Source organism: Biomphalaria glabrata, chromosome 8 (genome assembly GCF_947242115.1).
Source record: "Biomphalaria glabrata chromosome 8, xgBioGlab47.1, whole genome shotgun sequence".
Taxonomy (NCBI): Eukaryota; Metazoa; Mollusca; class Gastropoda; family Planorbidae; genus Biomphalaria; species Biomphalaria glabrata.
Genome location: NC_074718.1, coordinates 22,092,870 through 22,116,765, shown reverse-complemented (window position 1 = coordinate 22,116,765; position 23,896 = coordinate 22,092,870). Strand labels below are relative to the sequence as shown.

The window sequence follows — 23,896 nt, the reverse complement described above, 5'->3', positions numbered from 1 at the left end:
TTGGGTCCTACGGAGACCAATTCTGAATTTATGTATTTACACAAACTTTCTTTGTAATTTTGTTTTATGAATCAATGACTTGCAAATTGATTTAAAAAAAACAATACGTTTCGCTTTCAGAAGACATATAGCTGCCATTGCGACTGAACGTTGCAGGATTCAAAATATTGTTGTAACCCCGCTCCCGCGCTACACTAATGGTGCGCATCTGAGCACTACTGAACACGACTAGTGAAAGACAAATAGAGACAGGAAGAAGGACTGTGGTAAGCCGGCTAAAAGTCATGGGAGTTTGAACAGTCTGGTGCTGAGTGCTGTCCTGTGTGATACTAGGGAACTGTGTTTAGGAGACCTGGAGCGACACTGGGAAGTGTGTCGGTGGTCTGTTCTGTGTTCTGGTATGAAGTAGGACTCTTAGAACTAAAGACAGATTACTCCCTGTGACTTTATAGCAGACGTTCAAGTCTAACTAGTAACTATTACTATTTGTTGATGCTTATACTAGTTATACTAAATAAATACATCATTTACTCTTGTCAACCTGTCTTTCGTTGAGTGCCTGCCTTAGAGAGTTACAACAATATGATTAATTGGATTTTCATTATCTTTTCAAGTAATATAATCTAATATGAAAAGTCTACTAATGCCAATGTGGCATGTTACGTCTCAAGAGACGATCTTTTCCCTTTGCACCTGACACACTTCACAAAACTAATTGCGGCTTTCCCCCATTTGGAGAACCGCTCAAAATAATATGACGAGTCACATGGACATGCTTTATGCTCGAGTGACTGACTACTTCCTATTGTACTTGTGTAAAATTCCTGCAAGATAACGTGCCCAAGTAATGCACCCCAACATCATAAATCTGATTCACCAGTTCTAGTAACTAATAGTCTTATTTGGTTTTGCGTTCTCTAAATGAATAGTCCGAAACAGACATTCACCAACTTGGTCCTCTCCCCTCCATTAAAAATCTAGTCACTTTTTAACCCATCCTTTGTATCCCTTTTTGCTGTCCATTCTAATCCTCTTGGGGAACCAATGGGGCTTCTCAATATGGACAGGATTTGTTCTCTCTTACCATTCTTCATTGGCACAGTTCAAGCTGGCTGCCATGTTTAAATTGGTTCCCTCAATATTTATGCGGTGCTTAAGGTTGAAAGGACAATGTAAAATATAATATACATATAGATATAGATCTGTGGTTTAAACTTTGATGATAAAATACTTTCTCTTTTGATCCAGCAGTAGAACATCTGGATATTCTCGAGTAAACTTTAAATCTAACTCTTGATAATCGATGTTGCCAGGTATTCCTTATTTTCGACCAAATTATAATGATCAATCAAGGAAAAGAGCATAACCTTGAAACACAAATGTTGAATAACAGGTTGTTGACATTGAAAAACTGATTGCGATCTGTAATAAATGTTTAGAACAGTTTAAGAAGTACATACAACTTCCTGAGCTGAACAAAAAACTTCTTTGAAAAAGAAGCACGTAATAAGACATTCGACAGAACAAAATGTGAACAATGGCAATAAGTTTCTGAACCATAGACATGGGATGTTCTTAACACAGTAATGCTGATGACTTCCTGCTGGTGGTAGTGTAGAGTCTTAGTTTGGTAGTTTCCTGTGTCTTGACATCACTACACCAAGATGATGAGGACGATTGTGCATGTCCCAAAAGAGTCTCAAATCAATGATCACTTTGATCAAATACAATGTAACACTAATTTATTTCAAAATTTGACAAGGCGTTTACACAAAGAACGAGCCAATTAATGTATCGACTCTTACTTAGGTGTTCTGTGTGAGATGAACAAAGAAGACTAGTTTATAGGCCTACTTAGATGTTCTGTGTGAGATGAACAAAGAAGACTAGTTTATAGGCCTACTTAGATGTTCTGTGTGAGATGAACAAAGAAGACTAGTTTATAGGCCTACTTAGATGTTCTGTGAGATGAACAAAGAAGACTAGTTTATAGGCCTACTTAGATGTTCTGTGAGATGAACAAAGAAGACTAGTTTATAGGCCTACTTAGATGTTCTGTGAGATGAACAAAGAAGACTAGTTTATAGGCCTACTTAGATGTTCTGTGTGAGATGAACAAAGAAGACTAGTTTATAGGCCTACTTAGGCCTCTGTGAGAATTCAGAATAAAAAGGAGTAAGCCCAAGTTAATTTTAAGATGATTACCTTTTTAAAAATTATAACGACTAAATCAGAGTTTTCCCTGTGTGGCCAATAAGCTAGTTATTGTTTCCCTAAGAAACACAGAAACTATCAAATATCTAGGAGAATTGATAGAGTCGTTTTTAAAATGCATGTCCATATGTGTTTGTAATAACGCATGAAGAGTTTGCAACCTATGATAAGTTTTGTAATAACAAACATAACTGAGGTAAAGGGAATAGGTTCTGTGTATTGTATTGTTATCTTAAACTATTGAATGGTAATATCTTTCATTTATTTTTTCAAACAACACATTACCATTAAATTAATAATGACCTAGAAAAAAAAAGAGGCTATGTGAAATAAGATCGTCATCAAACCAGGCTCATGCTTCAACGTGTGGACAATCCCATAGGGAAGTACAACACAAACATACACAATAAGATGCACTTAGTTCAAGATACAATCAATTGAAGACATATACTCTACCTGAATCAATTAGAATTTTTGACATGACTGAAACCTATTTTGAATTTTTCAACAGGTAAATAGATCGACAATTTAATGCAGTATTTTTAGTGGCCCCCCTAAGGAGAAAAGCCGCTATTAGGTTAGTCCGTCAGTCACACTCAGATCTCAAAAACTAGAAGAGAAATAAAAAATATTATTTCACCATGCGATGCGGCTTCCAAAGTTTAGGTGCTCCTTTTTTTTTTCTAAAAGCAAACCGTTACGTTTATAAAATTAATTAAGCAAGCAATTTTTTTCATAAAAAATATTCCAATTCTAAAACAATACATAAATGTAAGGGAGATAATGTAAAATATGTTAACAAAGAAAGATAATCTTTTGTGTATCTTTAGTATTACTAAGTCAAATATATTTATAAAATGTATATGAAATGTTAACAACAAATATAAATATTAGTTAACTGTGTCTTTCTGGTTAAATCTATATTATAAAGTAGAATGTGAGGTGTATGTATGTATGTTACTTATATACATCAAAACCTCTTGACCAATCTTGATAAAACTTGGCAGGGATGTTTCTTGGGTACCAACTTAGACCATAGTGTATGCATTGTAGCCCTAAAACAAATGTAAGACCCTAAAAAAAAATAATGTTGTCCGACTCTATTACAGCTATAGTATTTTATGGATCTAGGCCATGTCTACAGTGTTGACATGAGAAAAGATCGAAAGGATTTAGACCTAGATCTAATTTTAAGAAATACACTTTGCGCACATAGTTTTTTACTTTGACACATGAAAATACAAAAGAAGGTCCGTTGATTTCATTATATAATAAAATTAACCTTCAATTTTGTGTTTCAAAAGCATTTTTTACATTAATTAGTTCCTTATACCTGTGATTACAGATTTCCTGACGAACATTCTTTCATTAGACAATTCCGTAATGAATCGCGTACTAAATATTAATTCGTTTAATTGTTTACTTTATAATCCCATCCCTAGATCTAAAAATCTAATTCAACTCTAAGATGATAAAACTTCTCTTCGAACAGATAGTTTTATACTTTAACACATAAACATATTAATTAAAGTCCATTCATTTCATATTTTGATCAAATAAACATTCAAATTTGGTTTTTAAAGCTACATTCGTTTACGAAAGCTGCGAAGCCGAGTTGAGATAGGCCTAGATCTATATTCATTCATGAATCGCGTACTAAACATTATTTCGTTTAATTGTTCCCTTTATAATCCCATTCATTGGACAAAGCTATCGTTCTTTTCGTTTTTAATAGATAAGAATGTATCGACTTCGGGTAAACCCATTTTCGCAAACCTAATTTTATTTTCGTAGCGAAAGAGAAAAAAGAGAAAAAAACTTGAAAGGATCATTAGTTAAGTTTAACATACATCTAAATCAAATCCACTAGATTAGTAAACACAAACTAAGACCCGTAGGCCGCGGGTGCGCATGGAATGGGTTGCCTGAGCTAGCCAGGAAAACCAGTGACTTGGCAGAATTTAAGTCATTGGTTAATATGCATGACTAAATGCATGACGCGTAGGACGTAATCATCTTCTTTTTTGAAGTAACGTCTGTATTATATAAGATAAGATAAGATAATGTCTGGCGAACATCCTTTACCAAATGGTTTCACATTAACAGTGATTAACACATCTCTCTACTGAGTCTATTCCTAGGCCTAGGTCTAAAACTCTTATTGAACTCTAAGATGATAAAACATCTTTTCGCAAAGATAGTTTTATGCTTTAACACATAAACATACTAATTATTGTACATTCATTTCATATTTTAATCAAATTAATTGTTTTTCTAAAGCATTTTTAATACATTCGTTCGCTGTTCACTAAATAAAGCTGCGTAGCCGTGTTGAGATAGGCCTATATTCATTCATGAAAAAAGGTCACGCATGCGCAACACAGAATGAACTCTATAAAAGCCTCTAGATTAGTGTAGATTTAGATCTATGTCTACCTCAAGATCTACTTTATACTTTAACACATGAACATACAAAATTTAGTTTTTTCATCTCAAATTTTAATCAAATGTATGTAGGCCTACAAGCAAATGTTTTAATTTGAAAAAATGGATTTAAGCCTATTAGCTACTTTGATTTGATAGCTTCATTCACACTATTTTTACATTGACACATTCGCTTTACTTATTACATTATTATTTCGTTTAATTGTTTACAAAACACTCTCAGTGACTATATCCACAGTAATGCGCAAATAAAGACCCGCGGGTCGCGGGTAACATATGTCTAGTAGCTTCTAAAATTAAAAAAACAACATTTATTATTGTTTATAAAAGGCTAAGAATGCCCTTCGTATGTAAATATCACGCACATTTTTTAAAATGGACTTTTTATGCAGCGAATTTCGTGCAGTAGCGTGCAGTGGCGTGACATGTACATAGCCAACATACACAAAACTAATTCCCTCAAAATTTTTAAATAATCAGATTTTTATTTAATTTTTGTTTAGTGCACTCATCAGGATAAAAGCCACCTATTTCTGTGCGTTTTCTCTGTTGGTCGGCCTGTCCGTCACATTTAAATTAAAAAAAAAACACTAAAAGCTATTGAAATCTGATTTAACCTTTAATGTTCCTTCCAAAACGTCGCAATAGGATTTATAATAGAATGTACCGGATTTTTTTTTTTGTTGTAAAAACTAATCAATGCCAACGAATGTTTATTTGCTCTTCTAACTTATATTACATTTAATTTCCTTGCTTAAACGTTGCTAAAACACATGATCAATCATATTTGGTTCCGGTTTTTTTAAATTAAATGGCATATAAATGCTAAATGAAAATCTCCATACTGACTTATATTTCATTAACTATAAAGTTGTTCCTAGTATTGTTTTATAAAAAATAAATTATGCCAAATGATTCTTTAAAATCGCATATTTGACTTACATTACACTTATATTCTTGGACAATACGTCACTATAGTTTAATTATCGATATCAAATTGTTCCGTATTTTCATATTAAAACAAATTTATGTCAAATTACTTTTTTTTCCAAAAATATCGACACTAGGTTTTTCAGGATTTAAAAAAAAAAGGAATTATCTTAATAGAATCGATTATTGACAATAATTTTTTAGACTTATTTTACATTAAATTTTCTTGCTGAAACATAGCAAAACAAAAAATTATTGGTTAAGAATGTTTCGGATTTTGTTTTGAAGAAGAAATCGGCCTACATTACTTTTATTAATTTTCTTACAAATCATCGCCAAAGCTGTTCCGAATTTTATATAAAAGTCTACTAATGCCAATGTGTCATTTTACGTCTCGAGTGACGATCTTTTCCCTTTGCAACTTCTTGTGTGACTAAGGAGGCCAATCCTTGATACACAGCTGCGGTCGCAGGTTGGACATATGTAATCACCAGGCGTCGTTGCATTTTCACCCTTCTTTCTGCTTCTGTTGTGTATGGCATCTGCAAACCGAGACCTTTCCTTTATGCTGTCTCTCCGTGTGGATCTATCCAGTGCTACTTTTTCCCAGCTGCTAGTGTAGATTTTGAAGAGCTTCATGTCGCATTTGCATACATCTGTATACCGTAAAAGTGGGCGACCAGCGGCTCATCTGCCTTCTATTAGATCGCCATAGAGAATATCTTATTGAAGTCGACCTACTGGTATTCTACCAACTTGGTCAAGCCAGCCAAGGCATTTGCTGCTGATAACAGAGCCGATGTCATGGCACCCTGCTCTTCGTAGCACTGTCTCATTGGTTATTTTATCTTGCCACCTTATTTTAAAGATCTGCCTTAGGCATCGGAGCTGGAAGACATTCAACTTTTTTTTCCTGCCATGAGTAGGTTGACCATGTTTCACTACCATATAGCAAAGTGCTCAACAGAAAGGTCCAGTAGACTAAGGCTTTAGTATTGTTAGTCAGCAATATGTTGTCCCACACTTTTTTTCTGCAACCGTGACATGGTTTGCTTTGGCTTATCCTGTTGTTAATGTCTTTATCCTGTAGAGTATTGTTGGATATGATGGAGCCAAGATAGCAAAAGTGATCAACAATTTCTACTGGTTGGCCATTAATGTTTACTTGAGGTGCAGTATTTGTGCTCTGAACTAGTATCCTAGTCTTGCTTTGACAGTAGTAAGACTACTGCTCTCTGGCAAACTCTTGCAGCCACCTCACCCCAAATTGTGATGGCTTGCCATCCCTTTGGACCCGGTCAGTATGGTGTGCTGACGTGTGGGCAGCCCAGGACTTGCAATTTTACCGCCCAAGCTTTCCCCCAGCAATGGAAAGGTCACTACATCTCTGACAGTATTGTCTCAGAAAAGAAACCACGGAGAGTGGTAGTTACCGGTGATAAGTTCCTAACAAATGTCAATAACTGTTTAAAATCCTTCTTCTAAAAAATAAAACAAATAATTTTGTTCTCATTTACGAAAATCGGTTGTTCCGGATTTTTATGACAAACATTTTAACTCTATTTATGTAAAATCGCACTTCTGTCTTACATTAAATTAAATTTCTAGCTAAAAGGTTATAAAATTTAATTATCGTATATATTATTATTGATATATATATATATATATATATATATATATATATATATATATTTCGGGGGGTGGTTACGGGGATTCCCCTCCCCCTCAGCCCCACATTGGTTTAAAATGGCTACACTGAAAGATTTTTAGTGTGTAATTTGCTTTTTGTTCTTATTTTGAAGAGTTTTTTTTAACATCAATCTCCTCTGGAGAGGGGTTTAAACGCTCATAGCATTTTAAAGTGTGTAATTTGCTTTTTTTTATATTGAAGAGATATTGTTTTAGCTTCAAACCCTGCTGGAGGGGTGTTTAAATTCAAAATCCATTTGGCTATACTCATAGCATTTTGAGTGCATAATTTGCTTTTTCTTATATTTTTTAGCTTCAAACTCCGCTGAAGGTGGGTTTAAACTCAAAACCCTTATGGCTACGCTCATAGAATTTTGAGTTTGTAATTTGCTTTTTTTGTTTGTAAAATGTTTTACATGTTTCGGATGTTCCTCCAGAGTTGAGGATAGTTTAGTTCCTAGTCCAAACCTCCCGCAGGACGACGGGGGATGGGAGCGGGCAGGGTTTGAACCCGGGACCATCAATAAATCCAAACGACGGTCCAGCGCACAAACCGCACGATTAGGCAGCCATTTTTAGCGGCCCCCGTAAGGGGAAAAAGCCGCTATTAGGTTTGTGCAAAATGTCCGTCTGTCCGTCTGTCACACTCAGATCTCGAAAACTAGAAGAGATATGAAAAATATTATTTCATCATTAAATCCGGCTTGAAAAGTTTAGGTGCAACGGCTACTTTTGGTTTTCTAAAAGCAAACCGTTTAATTTATAAAATTAATTATGCAAGCGATTTTTTCATAAAAATACACCAATTCTAAAACAATTACGTAAATGTAAGGGAGGCAATGTTACAATATGCTAACAAAGATGGACAATTTTTGTGTATTTTCAGTATCACTAAGTCAAATGTATTTTTAAAATGTACAGGAAATGTTTACAACAAATACAAATAATAGTTAAAGACGTTTTTTCTGGTCAACTAGCTGCTAAAATTAAAAGAAAACATTTCTGTTTGTTTATAAAGGCTATTAATGCACTTTGTATGTAAATATCACGCACATTTTTTTAAATGGACTTTTTATGCAGCGATTTTCGTGCAGTAGCGTAACGTCGCAACATGATCAGGTGCTAAACCAATTCCTTAAACTTTTTTTAAAAATCAGATTTTATTTATTTTTTGTTTAGTGCCCCCATCCGAATAAAAGAAGCTTATTTTTGTGCGTTTTGTCTGTTGGTCGGTCTGTCCGTCACGATTAGATTTAAAAAACTAGAACTCTAAAAGCTATTGAAAATCTGATTTACCCTTTAATGTTCCTCCCATAACATCTCAATAGTTTTAAGTATCTAAAATTGATTGTTCCGGAATTTTTTGTGCAAAACTAATCAACGCCAACAAATGTTTGTTTGCTCTTCTAACTTATATTACATTCAATTTCCATGCTTAAACGTTGCAAAAACACATTATCAATAATATGTTGTTCCGTTTTTTATGTAAATAGCATATTAATGCTAAATCATAATCTCTATACTGACTTATATTTCATTAAGTGTAAAAATGTTCCGGATATTGTTTTATAAAACATGAATTATGCCTAATGATTGTTTGAAATCGCATAAGGCTTTTAAAAAAAGTAATTTACTAGAATTGATTACTGAAAATTACTTTTTAGACATTTAATTTTCTTGTAAAACATAACATAGAAGTTTTGTAATCGATAAAGAAAGTTCCGGATTTTGTTTCTTACAAATCGTCGCCAGAAATTTCCGAATTTATTTAAAAATCTACTAACGCCAAATAATTGTTTGAACTCCCTCTTCTAATTAATAAACAAATAATCTTCTCATTTACGAAATAATGTTTTTACGGATTTTTATGAAAAATATTTTAACTCACTACTCTCTTACAGTACATTTAACTTTCTACCTTAAACATTAAAAAATCTAATTATCGTTAATATTATGTTCCGATTTTTAAGGAAAACAGAATCCAAACACCAAAGTAAGGTATGAAAATCTCTCCACGTGGCTGTAGTACATCTAATTTTTATACGAGACCATCCAAAAAATTTAATTAACGGTATTACATTTATCTGAAATTCTCTTTTTATTTTACTATTTATACAAACATCCGGAACAATCTATTATATAAACTTTTCAATTGTGTTCATACCTAAAAATTATTGCGATGTTTTGAAACGTAAAATAAAGGTTAATCAATTTTTAATAACTTTTAGTTGTTTTTTTATATCAAGATAACGGACAGACCGGCTAACAGACAAAACGCAAAAACAATGTGGCTTTGATCCTTTTTAAATAATATCTATTAGAACTCAGTGCACCAATGTCTATGAACCCTCGTTAAATATCTCGTGTAAATAAAGACATTTTTTTTTATGGTACCGGTACTAGCCTATTGTGAGGTAATGGATTTTTTTTTCTTTGACGTCATATGAATGGACTCTTTAAATGTAATGTTAAAAGAACGCACTCGGTGCACCAATGTCTATTAACCCTCGAAAAAATTGCTTGTATGAAAACATATTTTAGTCTAACTAAGCCGTGTGACGTAGTGTTTTTTTTTTCCTTTGACGTCACATGGAATGAATTCTTTAAATGAAATGCTAAAAGAACGCACTCGGTGCACCAATGTCTATGAACACTCGAGAAATGGCTCTTATAGATGAAGGCGATTTTTAGTCTAGCTAGGCCGTGTGACGTAGTGTTTTTTTTCCTTTGACGTCATATGGAATGAATTCTTTAAATGAAATGCTTAAAGAACGCACTCGGTGCACCAAAGTATATGAACACTCGATAAATGGCTCTTATAGATGAAGGCGATTTTTAGTCTAGCTAGGCCGTGTGACGTAGTGTTTTTTTTTCCCTCTGACGTTATATGGAATTAATTCTTCAAATGAAATGAAAAAAAAACTCGGTATAGTAATGTTTATTGAGCCTCGTTATGTGACTCGTGTTTAAAAAAGGAATGATATCTTGATTTAGATCTAATCTAGATTTTTTAAACTAGATCTAGATTTTTATTACAGTATATCTAGATCTGGATTTATATTCTAATTAAAATTATTTTAGAGTCTAGATCTAGAATTTCTAGATCTAGTTTAGACTAAAATAGACTAGATTAAGATGTAGAATTTCAATTTCTAAACTTAAAGTGTAAAAATAAGTGTAGATTTTCATTTCCAAACGTTTTGATCAATATTGTAATGTTTTAATATACTAAAACTAATCTACTATTTTTTATTAAATTTAAATTTACGGCAAATGAATCTTTGAAACATTATTACTTTTGACCATCGGATGGCTGCCTGGTCGTGCGGTTTGCGCGCTGGACTGTCGTTCAGATTTATGGATGGCCTAGGGTTCAAACCCTGCCCGCTCCCATCCCCCGTCGTCCTGCGGGAGGTTTGGACTAGGAAGTAATTATCTTCAACTCTGAAGGAACATCCGAAACGTGTAAAACATTTTACATCAAAATTAAATCACCTCTTGAATATTATTTGCGAATATGCAGATCCGACAGGGATCCGACTTCGACGGGGGCCGCCTCTGAGTTTGTGTAACACAAACTCTCTTTGTAATCTTGTTTATATTGAAGAGGGGTTTATCGTAAATTTTGGAGGGGGTTCTAAATCAAAATCTTCCTTAGCTGTGTTTTTGGAATTTGGGGATTGTCGTTTGCATTTTTTTAAAATAATTGTTTTATAGAAGAGGGGGATTTAACTGCAAAACCCCTTGGTATGGGGTTTTAAAATCATAACCCCCTTGGCTGTGCTGGGACAAGTGATGGCTTAGTATTAAAATCTTACCTAAAATAAGCAAAATCAAGCAAAAAATCAGTCTTGAAATTCCCTGCGGGGGGGGGGGATTTTATTTCGAGAGAGGGGGCCCCGGCTACGCCCATGTATATGTATCGTTAATATTATGTTCCTATTTTTAAGGAAAATAACTTCCTAACTCCAAAGTATGGTATGAAAATCTCTTCACAAGGCTATGGTACATATAATTTTCATACGAGACCACCCAAAAGTTTAATTAACGGTATTAGTTTTATCTGAAATTCTCTTTTTCTCTCACTATATATATATATAAATATTCGGAACAATCTATTAGGCCTATATATACTTAAAACTATTGTGATGTTTCGGAATGGAAATTAAAAGTTAATCAGATTTTCAATAGCTTTTAGTTTTTTTTAGCGGCCCCCGTAAGGGGAAAAAGCCGCTATTAGGTTTGTGCAAAATGTCCGTCTGTCCGTCTGTCACACTCAGATCTCGAAAACTAGAAGAGATATGAAAAATATTATTTCATCATTAAATGCGGCTTGAAAAGTTTAGGTGCAACGGCTACTTTTGGTTTTCTAAAAACAAACCGTTTAATTTATAAAATTAATTATGCAAGCGATTTTTTCAAAAAAATACACCAATTCTAAAACAATTACCTAAATGTAAGGGAGGCAATGTTACAATATGCTAACAAAGATGGCCATTTATTGTGTATTTTCAGTATCACTAAGTCAAATATATTTAAAAAATGTACAGGAAATGTTTACAACAAATATAAATAATAGTTAAAGATGTTTTTTCTGGTCAACTAGCTGCTAAAATTAAAAGAAAACATTTCTGTTTGTTTATAAAGGCTAATAATGCATTTTGTATGTAAAAATCACGCACATTTTTTTTAATGGACTTTTTATGCAGCGATTTTCGTGCAGTAGCGTAACGTCGCTACATGACCAGGTGCTAAACCAATTCCTTAAACTTTTTTTAAAAATCAGATTTTATTTACTTTTTCTTTAGTGCCCCCATCCGAATAAAAGAAGATTATTTTTGTGCGTTTTGTCTGTTGGTCGGTCTGTCCGTCACGATTAGATTAAAAAAACTAGAACTCTAAAAGCTATTGAAAATATGATTTACACTTTAATGTTCCTCCCGTAACATCTCAATAGTTTTAAGTATCTAAAAATTGATTGATTTGTGCAAAACTAATCAACCCCAACAAATGTTTGTTTGATCTTCTAACTTATATTACATTCAATGTGTATGCTTAAACGTTGCAAAAACACATTATTAATAATATGTAAATAGCATATTAATGTTAAATCAAAATCTCTATACTGACTTATATTTCATTAAGTGTAAAAATGTTCCGGATATTGTTTTAGAAAACATGAATTATGCCTAATGATTGTTTGAAATCGCATAATTTACTAATATTACACTTATATTATTTGACAATGCGTCACTATAATTTGGTTATCAATTTCAAATTGTTCCGTATTTTCATCTTTAAAAAAAAATTACAAATATCAACACTAGGTTGTTCAGGGCTTTAAAAAAAAGGAATTTACTAGAATTGATTACTGAAAATTACTTTTCAGACATTTATTTTTTTTGCTAAAACATAACATAGAAGTTTTGTAATCGATAAAGAAAGTTCCGGATTTTGTATCTTACAAATCGTCGCCAGAAATTTCCAAATTTATTTAAAAATCTACTAACGCCAAATAATTGTTTGAACTCCCTCTTCTAATTAATAAACAAATAATCTTCTCATTTACGAAATAATGTTTTTACGGATTTTTATGAAAAATATTTTAACTCACTACTCTCTTTCAGTACATTTAACTTAATCTACCTAAAACATTAAAAAATCTAATTATCGTTAATATTATGTTCCAATTTTTAAGGAAAACAGTATCCAAACACCAAAGTAAGGTATGAAAATCTCTCCACATGGCTGTAGTACATCTAATTTTTATAAGAGACCATCCAAAAAATTTAATTAACGGTATTACATTTATCTGAAATTCTCTTTTTCTTTTACTATTTATGCAAACATCCGGAACAATCTATTATATAAACTTATCAATTATGTTCATATCTAAAAATTATTGCGATGTTTTGAAACGTAGAATAAAGGTTAATCAATTTTTAATAACTTTTAGTTGTTGTTTTTTTTATATCAAGATGACGGACAGACCGGCTAACAGACAAAACGCAAAAACAATGCGGCTTTGATCCTTTTTAAATAAATTCTAATAGAACTCAGTGCACCAATGTCTATGAACCCTCGTTAAATATCTCGTGTAAATAAAGACATTTTTTTATGGTACTAGCCTATTGTGAGGTAATGGAATTTTTTTTCTTTGACGTCATATGAATGGACTCTTTAAATGTAATGTTAAAAGAACGCACTCGGTGCACCAATGTCTATTAACCCTCGAAAAATTGCTTGTATTAATGAAAACATATTTTAGTCTAACTTAGCCGTGTGACGTAGTGTTTTTTTTTCCTTTAACGTCATATGAAATGAATTCTTTAAATGAAATGCTTAAAGAACGCACTCGGTGCACCAATGTCTATGAACACTCGATAAATGGCTCGTATCGATAAAGGCGATTTTTAGTCTAGCTAGGCCGTGTGACGTAGTGTTTTTTTTTTCCTCTGACGTTATATGGAATTAATTCTTCAAATGAAATGAAAAAAGAACTCGGTATAGTAATGTTTTTTAAGCCTCGTTATGTGACTCGCGTTTAAAAAAGGAATGATATCTTGATTTAGATCTAACCTAGATTTTTTAAACTAGATCTAGATTTTTATTACAGTATATCTAGATCTGGATTTATATTCTAATTAAAATTATTTTAGAGTCTAGATCTAGAATTTCTAGATCTAGTTTAGACTAAAATAGACTAAATTAAGATGTAGAATTTCAATTTCTAAACTTAAAGTGTAAAAAAAAGTGTAGATTTTCATTTCCAAACGTTTTGATCAATATTGTAATGTTTTAATATACTAAAACTAATCTACTATTTTTTATTTGATTTAAATTTACGGCAAATGAATCTTTGAAACTTTATTACTTTTGACCATCGGATGGCTGCCTGGTCGTGCGGTTTTATGGATGGTCCAGGGTTCAAACCCTGCCCACTCCCATCCCCCGTCGTCCTGCGGGAGGTTTGGACTAGGAAGTAATTATCTTCAACTCTGAAGGAACATCTGAAACATGTAAAACATTTTACATCAAAATTAAATCACCTCTTGAATATTATTTGCGAATATGCAGATCCGACAGGGATCCGACTTCGACGGGGGCCGCCTCTAAGTTTGTGTAACACAAACTCTCTTTGTAATCTTATTTTATATTAATATGACGGACAGACAGAATGACAGACAAAATGCGGCTTTAATCCTTATATATATATATATAATCTGTCTTAGCCATCTTTGTTGAGCCACATTTAGTGTTTTTCAATTTTGGCAGATGTCTATTCACTGCACTTTATTTATGGAGAACCGCCACTGATAGAAATGTGTAAACTCTCTTGAATAGGTTCTTGGAATTAGGTGACTGTAGTTTGCTTTAGATTTTATATCGAAAAGGAAAGTTTTATCGTCAAAATCATCTGTTTTAAACTAAAAATTCTCTGGAGTTATTTTTTCTTTTTTTTAAATTCAAAACCCCATTTAGCTACGGTCATAGAATTTGATAACTGTAGTTTGCTTTAGAATAATATATGAAGATAGAGGTTTTCCACCTCAAAACGCTCTGTAAGAGGATTTTAAACTCAAAACCATCTGGAGGGGTTTTAAACTTTAAAAAAAAATCATCGGTAGGAGAGGAGTTTAAACTCAAAACTCCCAATTTGCTTGGCTACGCTCAAAAGATTTTAGTGTGTAATTTGCTTTTTTTATATTGAAGAGGTATTTTTTTAGCATCAAACCTTTCTGAAGGGGGGTTTAAACTCAAAAACCCCTTTTGGCAACGCTTATAGCATTTTGAGTGCGTAATTTGCATTTTTTGTTTACATTGAAGATGTATTTTTTAGCTTCAAACTTCACTGGAGGGAAGTTTTAACTCAAAACCCCTTTGACTACACTCACAGAATTTTGAGTGTATAATTTGCTTTGTTTTTAATATTAAAGAGGTATTTTTTACCTTCAAACCCCGCTGAAGGGGGGTTTAAACTCAAAACTGAGTCAAAACCCATTTAGCTACGCTCATAGAATTTTGAAAGTGTAATTTGCTTTATTTAAATTGAAGAGGGGGTTTATCGTAAATTTTAGAGGGGGTGTTAAAATCAAATATTTAATTAACTGTGCTCTTGGACTTTGGGGATGGTCGTTTGCATTTTTTGTTTTGTTTTATAGAAGAGGGGGATTTAACTACAAAAGCCTCTGGTAGGGGGTTTAAACTCAAAACCCCCCTGGTAGGGGGTTTTAGTCAACCCCTTTGGTAGGGGGTTTAAAACTCAAAACACAAGATTAAATAGTCAGTGTTCTTTATTAGTAGCATGCCGGCTTGTGTCAAACACATAATTAAGATGCAAGGATGTCTAGGTAAGGATTGAGAGGTTGAATTGAAATGTCCTCATATAAATATTGAATCCAATCGTTTTTGCGGGGTCACAAGGGATTCCTTCATATTTCCCCCAATGAATTGCAACAAAACCCGAGGAAGCTCTCGTAACATCGTCGACGCTCGCAATTAACGGCGTGGCAAAGGGTTAGCAAGACGTTCTTTACAACGAGCCATTCAGTACTTTGGAAGTTTATAGTTCATTACTTAGTATTAACTCACTCTGTCTGTTTGTTGTACTCAGTACTTTGGAAGTTTATAGTTCATTACTTAGTATTAACTCACTCTGTCTGTTTGTTGTACTCAGTACTTTGGAAGTTTATAGTTCATTACTTAGTATTAACTCACTCTGTCTATTTGTTGTACTCAGTACTTTGGAAGTTTATAGTTCATTACTTAGTATTAACTCACTCTGTCTGTTTGTTGTACTCAGTACTTTGGAAGTTTATAGTTCATTACTTAGTATTAACTCACTCTGTCTGTTTGTTGTACTCAGTACTTTGGAAGTTTATAGTTCATTACTTATTATTAACTCACTCTGTCTGTCTATCTACTAAATGTTTGTACACGCTTTTCTCTCTTTTCTTTTACCTGACAAAACAAGACTCAATGTTAGCGTGAGGCGAAGATAGACTTCGGCTAACGGGGAGTTACACAGTAGCCAGATGGTAACTCTACTGAGTTGGTCGTATCTTTGCACCTCAGTCTGTGACCATGGGGCTAGAGTCGCCTAAGCAACCAGACAGCACAACTAAATTAAACTAATCTAAACTACTAAAAATCAAGAAACAAATTAAATTGAGAATAAATACAAAAAAAGATATTTTATTTACATGAAGGAAAATAAATCAATAATAAAATATACGTAGGCCTACATTAAACCCAAACAATTAATCAAAACCCTCTTGACCTATGCTAGCATAGTACAAACATTAACAAACTAACCAAACCAACTATCTAAATTGCACAATTCTAAAAGACGCTACCTATATCTATACTATCATCCCAACAATAAACTTATAATTAGTCTTGATCTATAATATTCCACAATGAAACCGTAACAATAAAACACGTAACACTAACACGCTTTACTACGAAACTAAGAACAGACCAAGGCAGCAGTATCAAACACTGCAGCAGCAGAAACAGCAGGCAGTCTCAGGCAAAGAATATTTTAAAACAATTACATGCAAGATCACAAAGATCATAACCTGTCACAGACAGAGATATTGTACTGACCACTGGTCAACTATCCTAGGAATTCTGCCAAGTCATTGGTTTTCCTAGCTGGCTCAGGCAACCGGTTCCATGTTCTATTAGCACTAGGGAAGAAGGAGCATTTGTGTACATCTGTCCTAGCATATGGAACGACGAGTATGCCTTTATCTCTGTCTTTCTGAGTAGGCTATTTGATTAGGGTTTGTTTATATATTTGAAGATTATGGTTTAGTGTTTTATGTATAATTTCTTCTTTACTTTTCAGTCTTCTCTCCTGAAGGCTTTCTAAATTTAGTGATTTTACTAGTAAAGTCATTTGCAAAAAAAACAACAACAACATTTGGGCAGCTGTTTGAGCCCATTAGACCTATATCCATAAAAAAGGTAAAACGATTCTACAAATAAAAAATCACCCTTTGGTTCAGAATTTTACCCTCACAAAAAAGATCGTTTGTTATGAATCCCAAAGCTTTGTTTTGTGCCTGTTCTAGTTTCTTAATGTTTTCTTGACTTGAGGGTTTTTAATTGTGGATGCATATTCTATTTGGCCTAACCATGGTTAAATAACATTTGAGTTGCATGTTCTTATTTGATTTGTAGAAATTTCTTTTAATAAACCCTAATATTTGTTAATATTTTCATTAATATGGGGTTTCCATGACATGAGTTATATTGTTTAATATTATCTTATATATTTCAAATATTAGGCCTACGAATTATCGGGTTAGGCCTAATATTATTTACTTAAAAATGATATAATTTTATTATCAATTTTAGAATATTTGTTTGTGTAAAATTGTGTATATGAAAAGGCAGAGTAGCCTACTTAAAATAAATTAGCCTATTACTAAAAAAAATATAAATAAAATAAACAAAATAACAGATTATGGGTTAAGAGTAAGTTAAGACTCGTCAAAAAAAGTATTGTCAAATATTGTCATAGCAAATATATAGTTTCGGATGCCTTGTTTGTTATTTATATATTTTTAGTTGCTCTTATTAGTTTCTGTTTGGAAGGATATGCTCCAATAAGACCAATATAGATCTGTACAATATACTTTAATAAAAGTTTAATAGATCAGCTTCTAGAAGTCTACATACAAATATTAAAAGTAAATCCTTCCGTGCAACATCAAAATCTATGGGATGCAACTCGGAAATATTTCATGCTTTTTAATAATAGCAGTAGTAGCCCTTGAGTTTGATCCAATTTAAAAAAAAAAAAATTATTCCCCCTCCCAACCAGTGCCACACATCTTCTGCTAGTGTAACAGAGGGAGGTAAAAATAACTGCGGTACATTGCAAAACATGGCCGATTCCTTGGGCTGAACATCGTAATGATAAGGGGGTGTTTCCCAACAATAGTGTAGTTCAAGTCAAGATGCAGCCACCACCGCGAAAGGTAAAATAATTTGTACACTAAGGACTTTTGTTTTCCTTATTTAGTTTAAACGTGGCGATTTTGTTTTTCTAAAATTTTTGTTTTATTTTTTTGTAGGCTGTCTTGTCTCTGAGACAAGCACACAGTCACAGACTGTCACTGTGAGACACTGACTGAGTCTGTGAGTGTGACTGAGACAGTGATAATCATAATTAATGATATAGAGATCTAGATCTAAAATCTCATTTCCATGATTTTGTCTGATGAATCAAATGAATGTGATCATGATGTGTAACAATAACAAATTTAACACTCTGACTTTTGACAGTCAAGACTCTCACAGTCTCAATCTTATTAATCTTAACTGACTTAACTGTCTTAATAAAATATAGACCTAGATTCTAGATCTAGTTAATTAGATCTAGCCTTAATTATTTTAATAATAACTATTATTTTATCTAATCTAGACTATTCTAGACTATCTATATACTACTATAAATAAAAAAATTTACTATATATAGTCTATGTCTATATAGAAGCCTACTAGATTGTATATAGATCTATCTAGATAGATCTAGGTCTAGATCTATCAATTAATTTAGACTATCATTCATAAGATCTTGTTTGAGTAGTGACTTACTTATAACTTTAATCTTCTTCTTTAAACTCTAAAGACTTAAAGTGTGAGTTAAAGTTAAAGAGTTTAACTTTATATAAATTAACTTTGTATTTTGTATTAAAAGTAATAAAAGTGACTTTATTTTACCCCATTTTTAAATTAACTAGAGTGACTAGATATATATATTAGATCTAGATTCTAGATCTATTTATTAAAAATATTATAGATCTCGTTCTAGATCTATTAAAATCTATTACTATTAGTCTAAGATTTTAGATCTAGATCTAGATTCTAGATCTATAATTTTTTTTTAATATTATGGTATATTAGATTCGATTCCTAATGCAGTGATAAAAGACAATAGACATCCAAATTCTAGAGATCTTACACCTGAAACACTTGTTATATGACAAGTTATGACTTATTGTTCTATATCTAGTTTCTAAATTAGATTTACTTAGTAACTTTATAGATTAGAAATAGATCTGTATAGAAAATAGTAGTATAGATACATCAAGATCTACATTTTTAAAACCATATCTTCTGTTAGATATCTAAATGATAAGGAGTCATTTGGTAGCTTAATCTTAGATCTAATTTATATTATATATATTAGAATCTATCTATCTATATATATATATATGTATATATATACAGGGCTTTGTTTTTGTGACGATACGCACCTGTACAGCGTACCAGCACCTTTTTCTATTTGGGGAAAAAATTATTACTTTTCTTGTATTTTAATGTTTATTATTAATTTATTAGTAGTTAAAAGTTTGGCAATCATCACTGAGTAACGGCACCTAATCACTGAGTACCGGCACCTATTTTTTTACAAAAAAGCACTGTATATATATATATAATTTCTAGGTCTAGTCTAGGCTAGATCTAGATCTGAATATTGTTTTAATGCTATGACAGGAATCCATTGAGAAGGCATTTCACACCACCTCTTGTTCCAAGATTTTTTTTCTATTAAAACATATTCCACCAATTCCATTATTTATTATGATTCTTGGGACTATCGCAAACAAGTCAGGCAGAAAAAAATCTTAATATTATCTAGATTTGATTAAAAAAAAACAACAGCTTATGTAATGTAACATATTTGTTTTGCAGGTGAAACCTAATATTGCCTTAAAGAACACACATGCAGACCAGTTGTCTAAATTACAAGCTAAACATCAACAGGAATGTGATTTACTTGAAGATATCAGGTAAAGAAGTTTTTTGGAATAAAGTGGGACATATTAGTTTTGGTTTGCCATCTTTTACCCAGTATTCATACATTTTATAACCATATCCAGCTGTATTATTTGTTTATTATTGCCACTGCATCTTTTTCATAAATGTTTCTGATGTTCCTTCAGAATTATTAGATTATTACATCCTAGCCCAAACTCACAGAGCAGGGCTTGAACCCAGGACCATCATGTTGATGAGTGCATATCACTTGACAACATTCAAGATATATACATTAATCATCTCATGTAAAAGGTGATAGGTGATTAAAAGGTGCATCCTCAAGTCAAAGGCAAGAATTTTTCCCAGAGTGATCTGAATGTTCCCTAATGAGTACTCAATGTTTGTTGGTGGTGAATAAAGGCAGTTGATTGATGTGCTAATCTTGGCTTACTGAACTGGATAAACATTACTTCATCTATTACATAAACCATGTTATAAAGTGATTAGACATAGTGTTAGTCTGGAATGTTTGGTAAATGTCACAATCATATGATGTGCTAGATGTCACAATCACTTATATGCCTCTTACTACTGTCTTGTTGAAGATGATCTTGACCTGAGTTGCACAACCAATGATCATGATTGCCGAGGATCTAGAAATCGTCAGTTGATAAGATGATCATTTAAAAGTTGCTAGTTGATAAGATGATCTAAGTATATTACTAATATATATTCAATGAAAAACTTCTTCTCATCAAATACAAAAACTTAAATTCAAAACTTGGAACAGCTATTCACAATAATTACAATGGTAAACTGTAATTAAATAAAATGGTTAATGTATTTCTACTTGATTAGATGATCTACACAATATAATAAATTACGTCTTCTTCCTTTAAATTCCAACTCGAGACTGGAGGTAATCTAGAATCTTTCCAGACCTTACGGCGTTACCACGTGACTAATATCTCTTTGTTGCATGGCCAACCAATCTGACCAATAAAATACAACTTAATGTACAATAGTTAACATTTCTGACCAATCACAATTACTCTAATAAAAGGTTGCTGTATACTTGGATTTTCCCGAGCTAGCTGAAATCTTGCCTGCGAACATTGAGCTAAAAATAGACAATGCATACATGACAGTAAACATCAGAAGATCAATATGACAACTATTTTGTAAGACCTAAATGTAAAGAATTTATATTTGACCTATACAGAAGGCATGTCCAGCAAATTTTGAGTCAGTTACACTATCTAGCACTCAGGCAGTCAAAGAGGCAAAATGTATACAATATATATTGTTATAACCCTGCCATGCTCACCACCATCCAAGATAGTGCAGAAGGTGAACACTATTAAAGACTAGACATAAGGATGTTGACATTAGGAAGAAGCTAATGGAGTTTTGCCCATGTCTAGAACAGATATGAAGAGGTTGTGCTTAATTAATGGCTGTTACTAATAATCTGCTCATTATATTTTGACTGTAAAATAAAAGGTGAAAAATAGTCATGCCCTATGAGTTCAATCCCAGCTCTTTGGATAGGCTGCCCAATGCTGTGTAGAAATATCTTAATTCTACTTGTCCTAATTATGCAGAAAAAACAAAACAGACTTATGTTACAAGCTACACCAATTGAGTTATCATGACCTGGTTAATTTAAGTGCTGCTTATCTTTGTTGTTTTACCCCTGCTATCATATTTTCACATTACATAGTGTCAGGAAAGGATGTTTCTGTTAGTATCTAGAAAATATGTTTCTATTAGTATCAAGAAAGGATGTTTCCATTAAAAGCTTCATAAACAAAGCTGCTTTGTTCCAAGTGATCATGGAGCCTTAAGCCTATTTTTTAGATGCCCATATGACTGTATGCTGGTCATGTCTTACAGTATTCTTGTATTTAATAAATGTTTCTGTTTCTAGCTTCCATCCAGACTTCAAACTACAGACAAGTGTTTAAAGCTATAAATAACACCCATAAATCTAAGAGTTTCCCCCAAAAGCTTGTTTTTATCATTTCTTAATGGGATTTTTTTTTCACCTGTGCAACCTGCTTATTAGCACTGATTGCTGCTTATTCCAAATACTTACCTTTATTAGATCATTATAAAAAGAGTCTGGTCTGCCAGATGTCTGTATACTTGGTGATGGAAAAGATTTTTAGTGCTAATTATGCTTGACTTGGGGTAATATTTAGCAGTACAATAATCTCACAACAATCTCTTGTTTTCTCACAACAATCTCCTGTATTCTCAAGACATCAGTCTTCTGTATTCTCAATCTTCTGTATTCTCCTCACAACAATCTCCTGTATTCTCAAGACATCAGTCTTCTGTATTCTCAATCTCCTGTATTCTCCTCACAACAGTCTCATGTATTAGCACTTTCATGTATTCTCCTCACAACAATCTCCTGTATTCTCCTCACAACAAAATCTCCTGTATTCTCAAGACATCAGTATCCTGTATTCTCAAGACATCAGTCTCCTGTATTCTCCTCACATCAGTCTCCTGTATTCTCCTCACAACAATCTCCTGTATTCTCCTCACAACAATCTTGTGTATTCTCCTCACAACAATCTCCTGTATTCTCCTCACAACAATCTCCTGTATTCTCCTCACAACAATCTCCTGTATTCTCCTCACAACAATCTCCTGTATTCTCCTCACAACAATCTCGTGTATTCTCCTCACAACAATCTCGTGTATTCTCCTCACAACAATCTCCTGTATTCTCCTCACAACAATCTTGTGTATTCTCCTCACAACAATCTCCTGTATTCTCCTCACAACAATCTCCTGTATTCTCCTCACAACAATCTCCTGTATTCTTCTCACAACAATCTCTTGTATTCTCCTCACAACAATCTCCTGTATTCTCCTCACAACAATCTCCTGTATTCTCACAAGTCTCCTAATAGCACTGGTTGCTGCTTATTCCAAATACTAACTTTTATTAGATCATTATAAAAATAAGAAATATAAGGATTTGAATAGCTAATCTCATGTGTTCTCCTCAAAATTCTGTTTTCTGTTGACAAGAAGTGATTTCACTGTTTGATTAGCTTTCATTTGTCTTAGCTTAGTATTTCATTTCAGCCTGACCTAAACAATACAGATCTAGTTCCTGACCTAAACAATTCAGATCTACCAACTTAATATTTCATTTCACGCCTGACCTAAACAATACAGATCTACAAGCTTAGTATTTCATTTCACGCCTGACCTAAACATACAGATCTAGTTCCTGACCTAAACAATACAGATCTACAGACCTATAGGCTACAAAACAAGCTAGATACTTAGAAAACAAAATGTCAACTTTATTACATATTGTTTTCTTTATGTTTCATCTATTAAGTAGCTTAAGAACAGTTTTCATTTCCTAGAACTTTTCAAGACATTGGTTTAAACAAACAAGTTCAACCTTTTTATAGTGTTTAGGCTTAGTGAAGAAACAGTCATGCTGAAGTACAAGATCATTTTCTTGTGGGAAATTCTTCTTTCCCATATTCCAACTGTGAGATCCATTTGTTCATGTCATGTCTATATATATATATTAAACTTAAAATGTCTTTCTAGAGTCGCCTGACAAACCTAGAGTATGATTTCTGGCATGTAAGCACCTCCTTTCACCCTCTTGAGGCACTGATACCACGTGTTTTTAATTGCAGTCAGTTTGATGGTCATGTAGAGTCAGAAAATACTAGATCTAGATCGTAGATTCTTTTTATTTTTTTAAATTCTTGTTCACTTGTACATTTTTTCAACATATTCGGGTACAGTTTTGAGACAAAAATTAGTAGGATCATATCTTTTGTTCCTATTTGTTTTA

At 32.8% G+C, this 23,896-nt stretch overlaps 1 protein-coding gene across 7 annotated transcripts in view; it reads left to right on the top strand.

Moving 5' to 3' along the window:
* Positions 1-18,109: 18,109 nt before the first annotated feature.
* Positions 18,110-23,896, top strand: part of LOC106078990 (F-BAR and double SH3 domains protein 2-like) — a 60,914-nt gene continuing 55,127 nt past the window's right edge. For 4 of the 7 annotated variants that reach the window (XM_013240086.2, XM_013240088.2, XM_013240087.2 and 1 more), the window contains exons 1-2: positions 18,111-18,269; positions 19,990-20,087. In XM_013240086.2, the coding sequence (XP_013095540.2) occupies positions 18,249-18,269; positions 19,990-20,087 (119 nt within the window). In that variant the 5' untranslated portion in view covers positions 18,111-18,248. Of the gene's footprint in view, positions 18,270-19,989; positions 20,088-23,896 lie in introns of those variants that run through there. The other 3 variants (XM_013240085.2, XM_013240090.2, XM_056038284.1) reach the window with 3 other exon arrangements.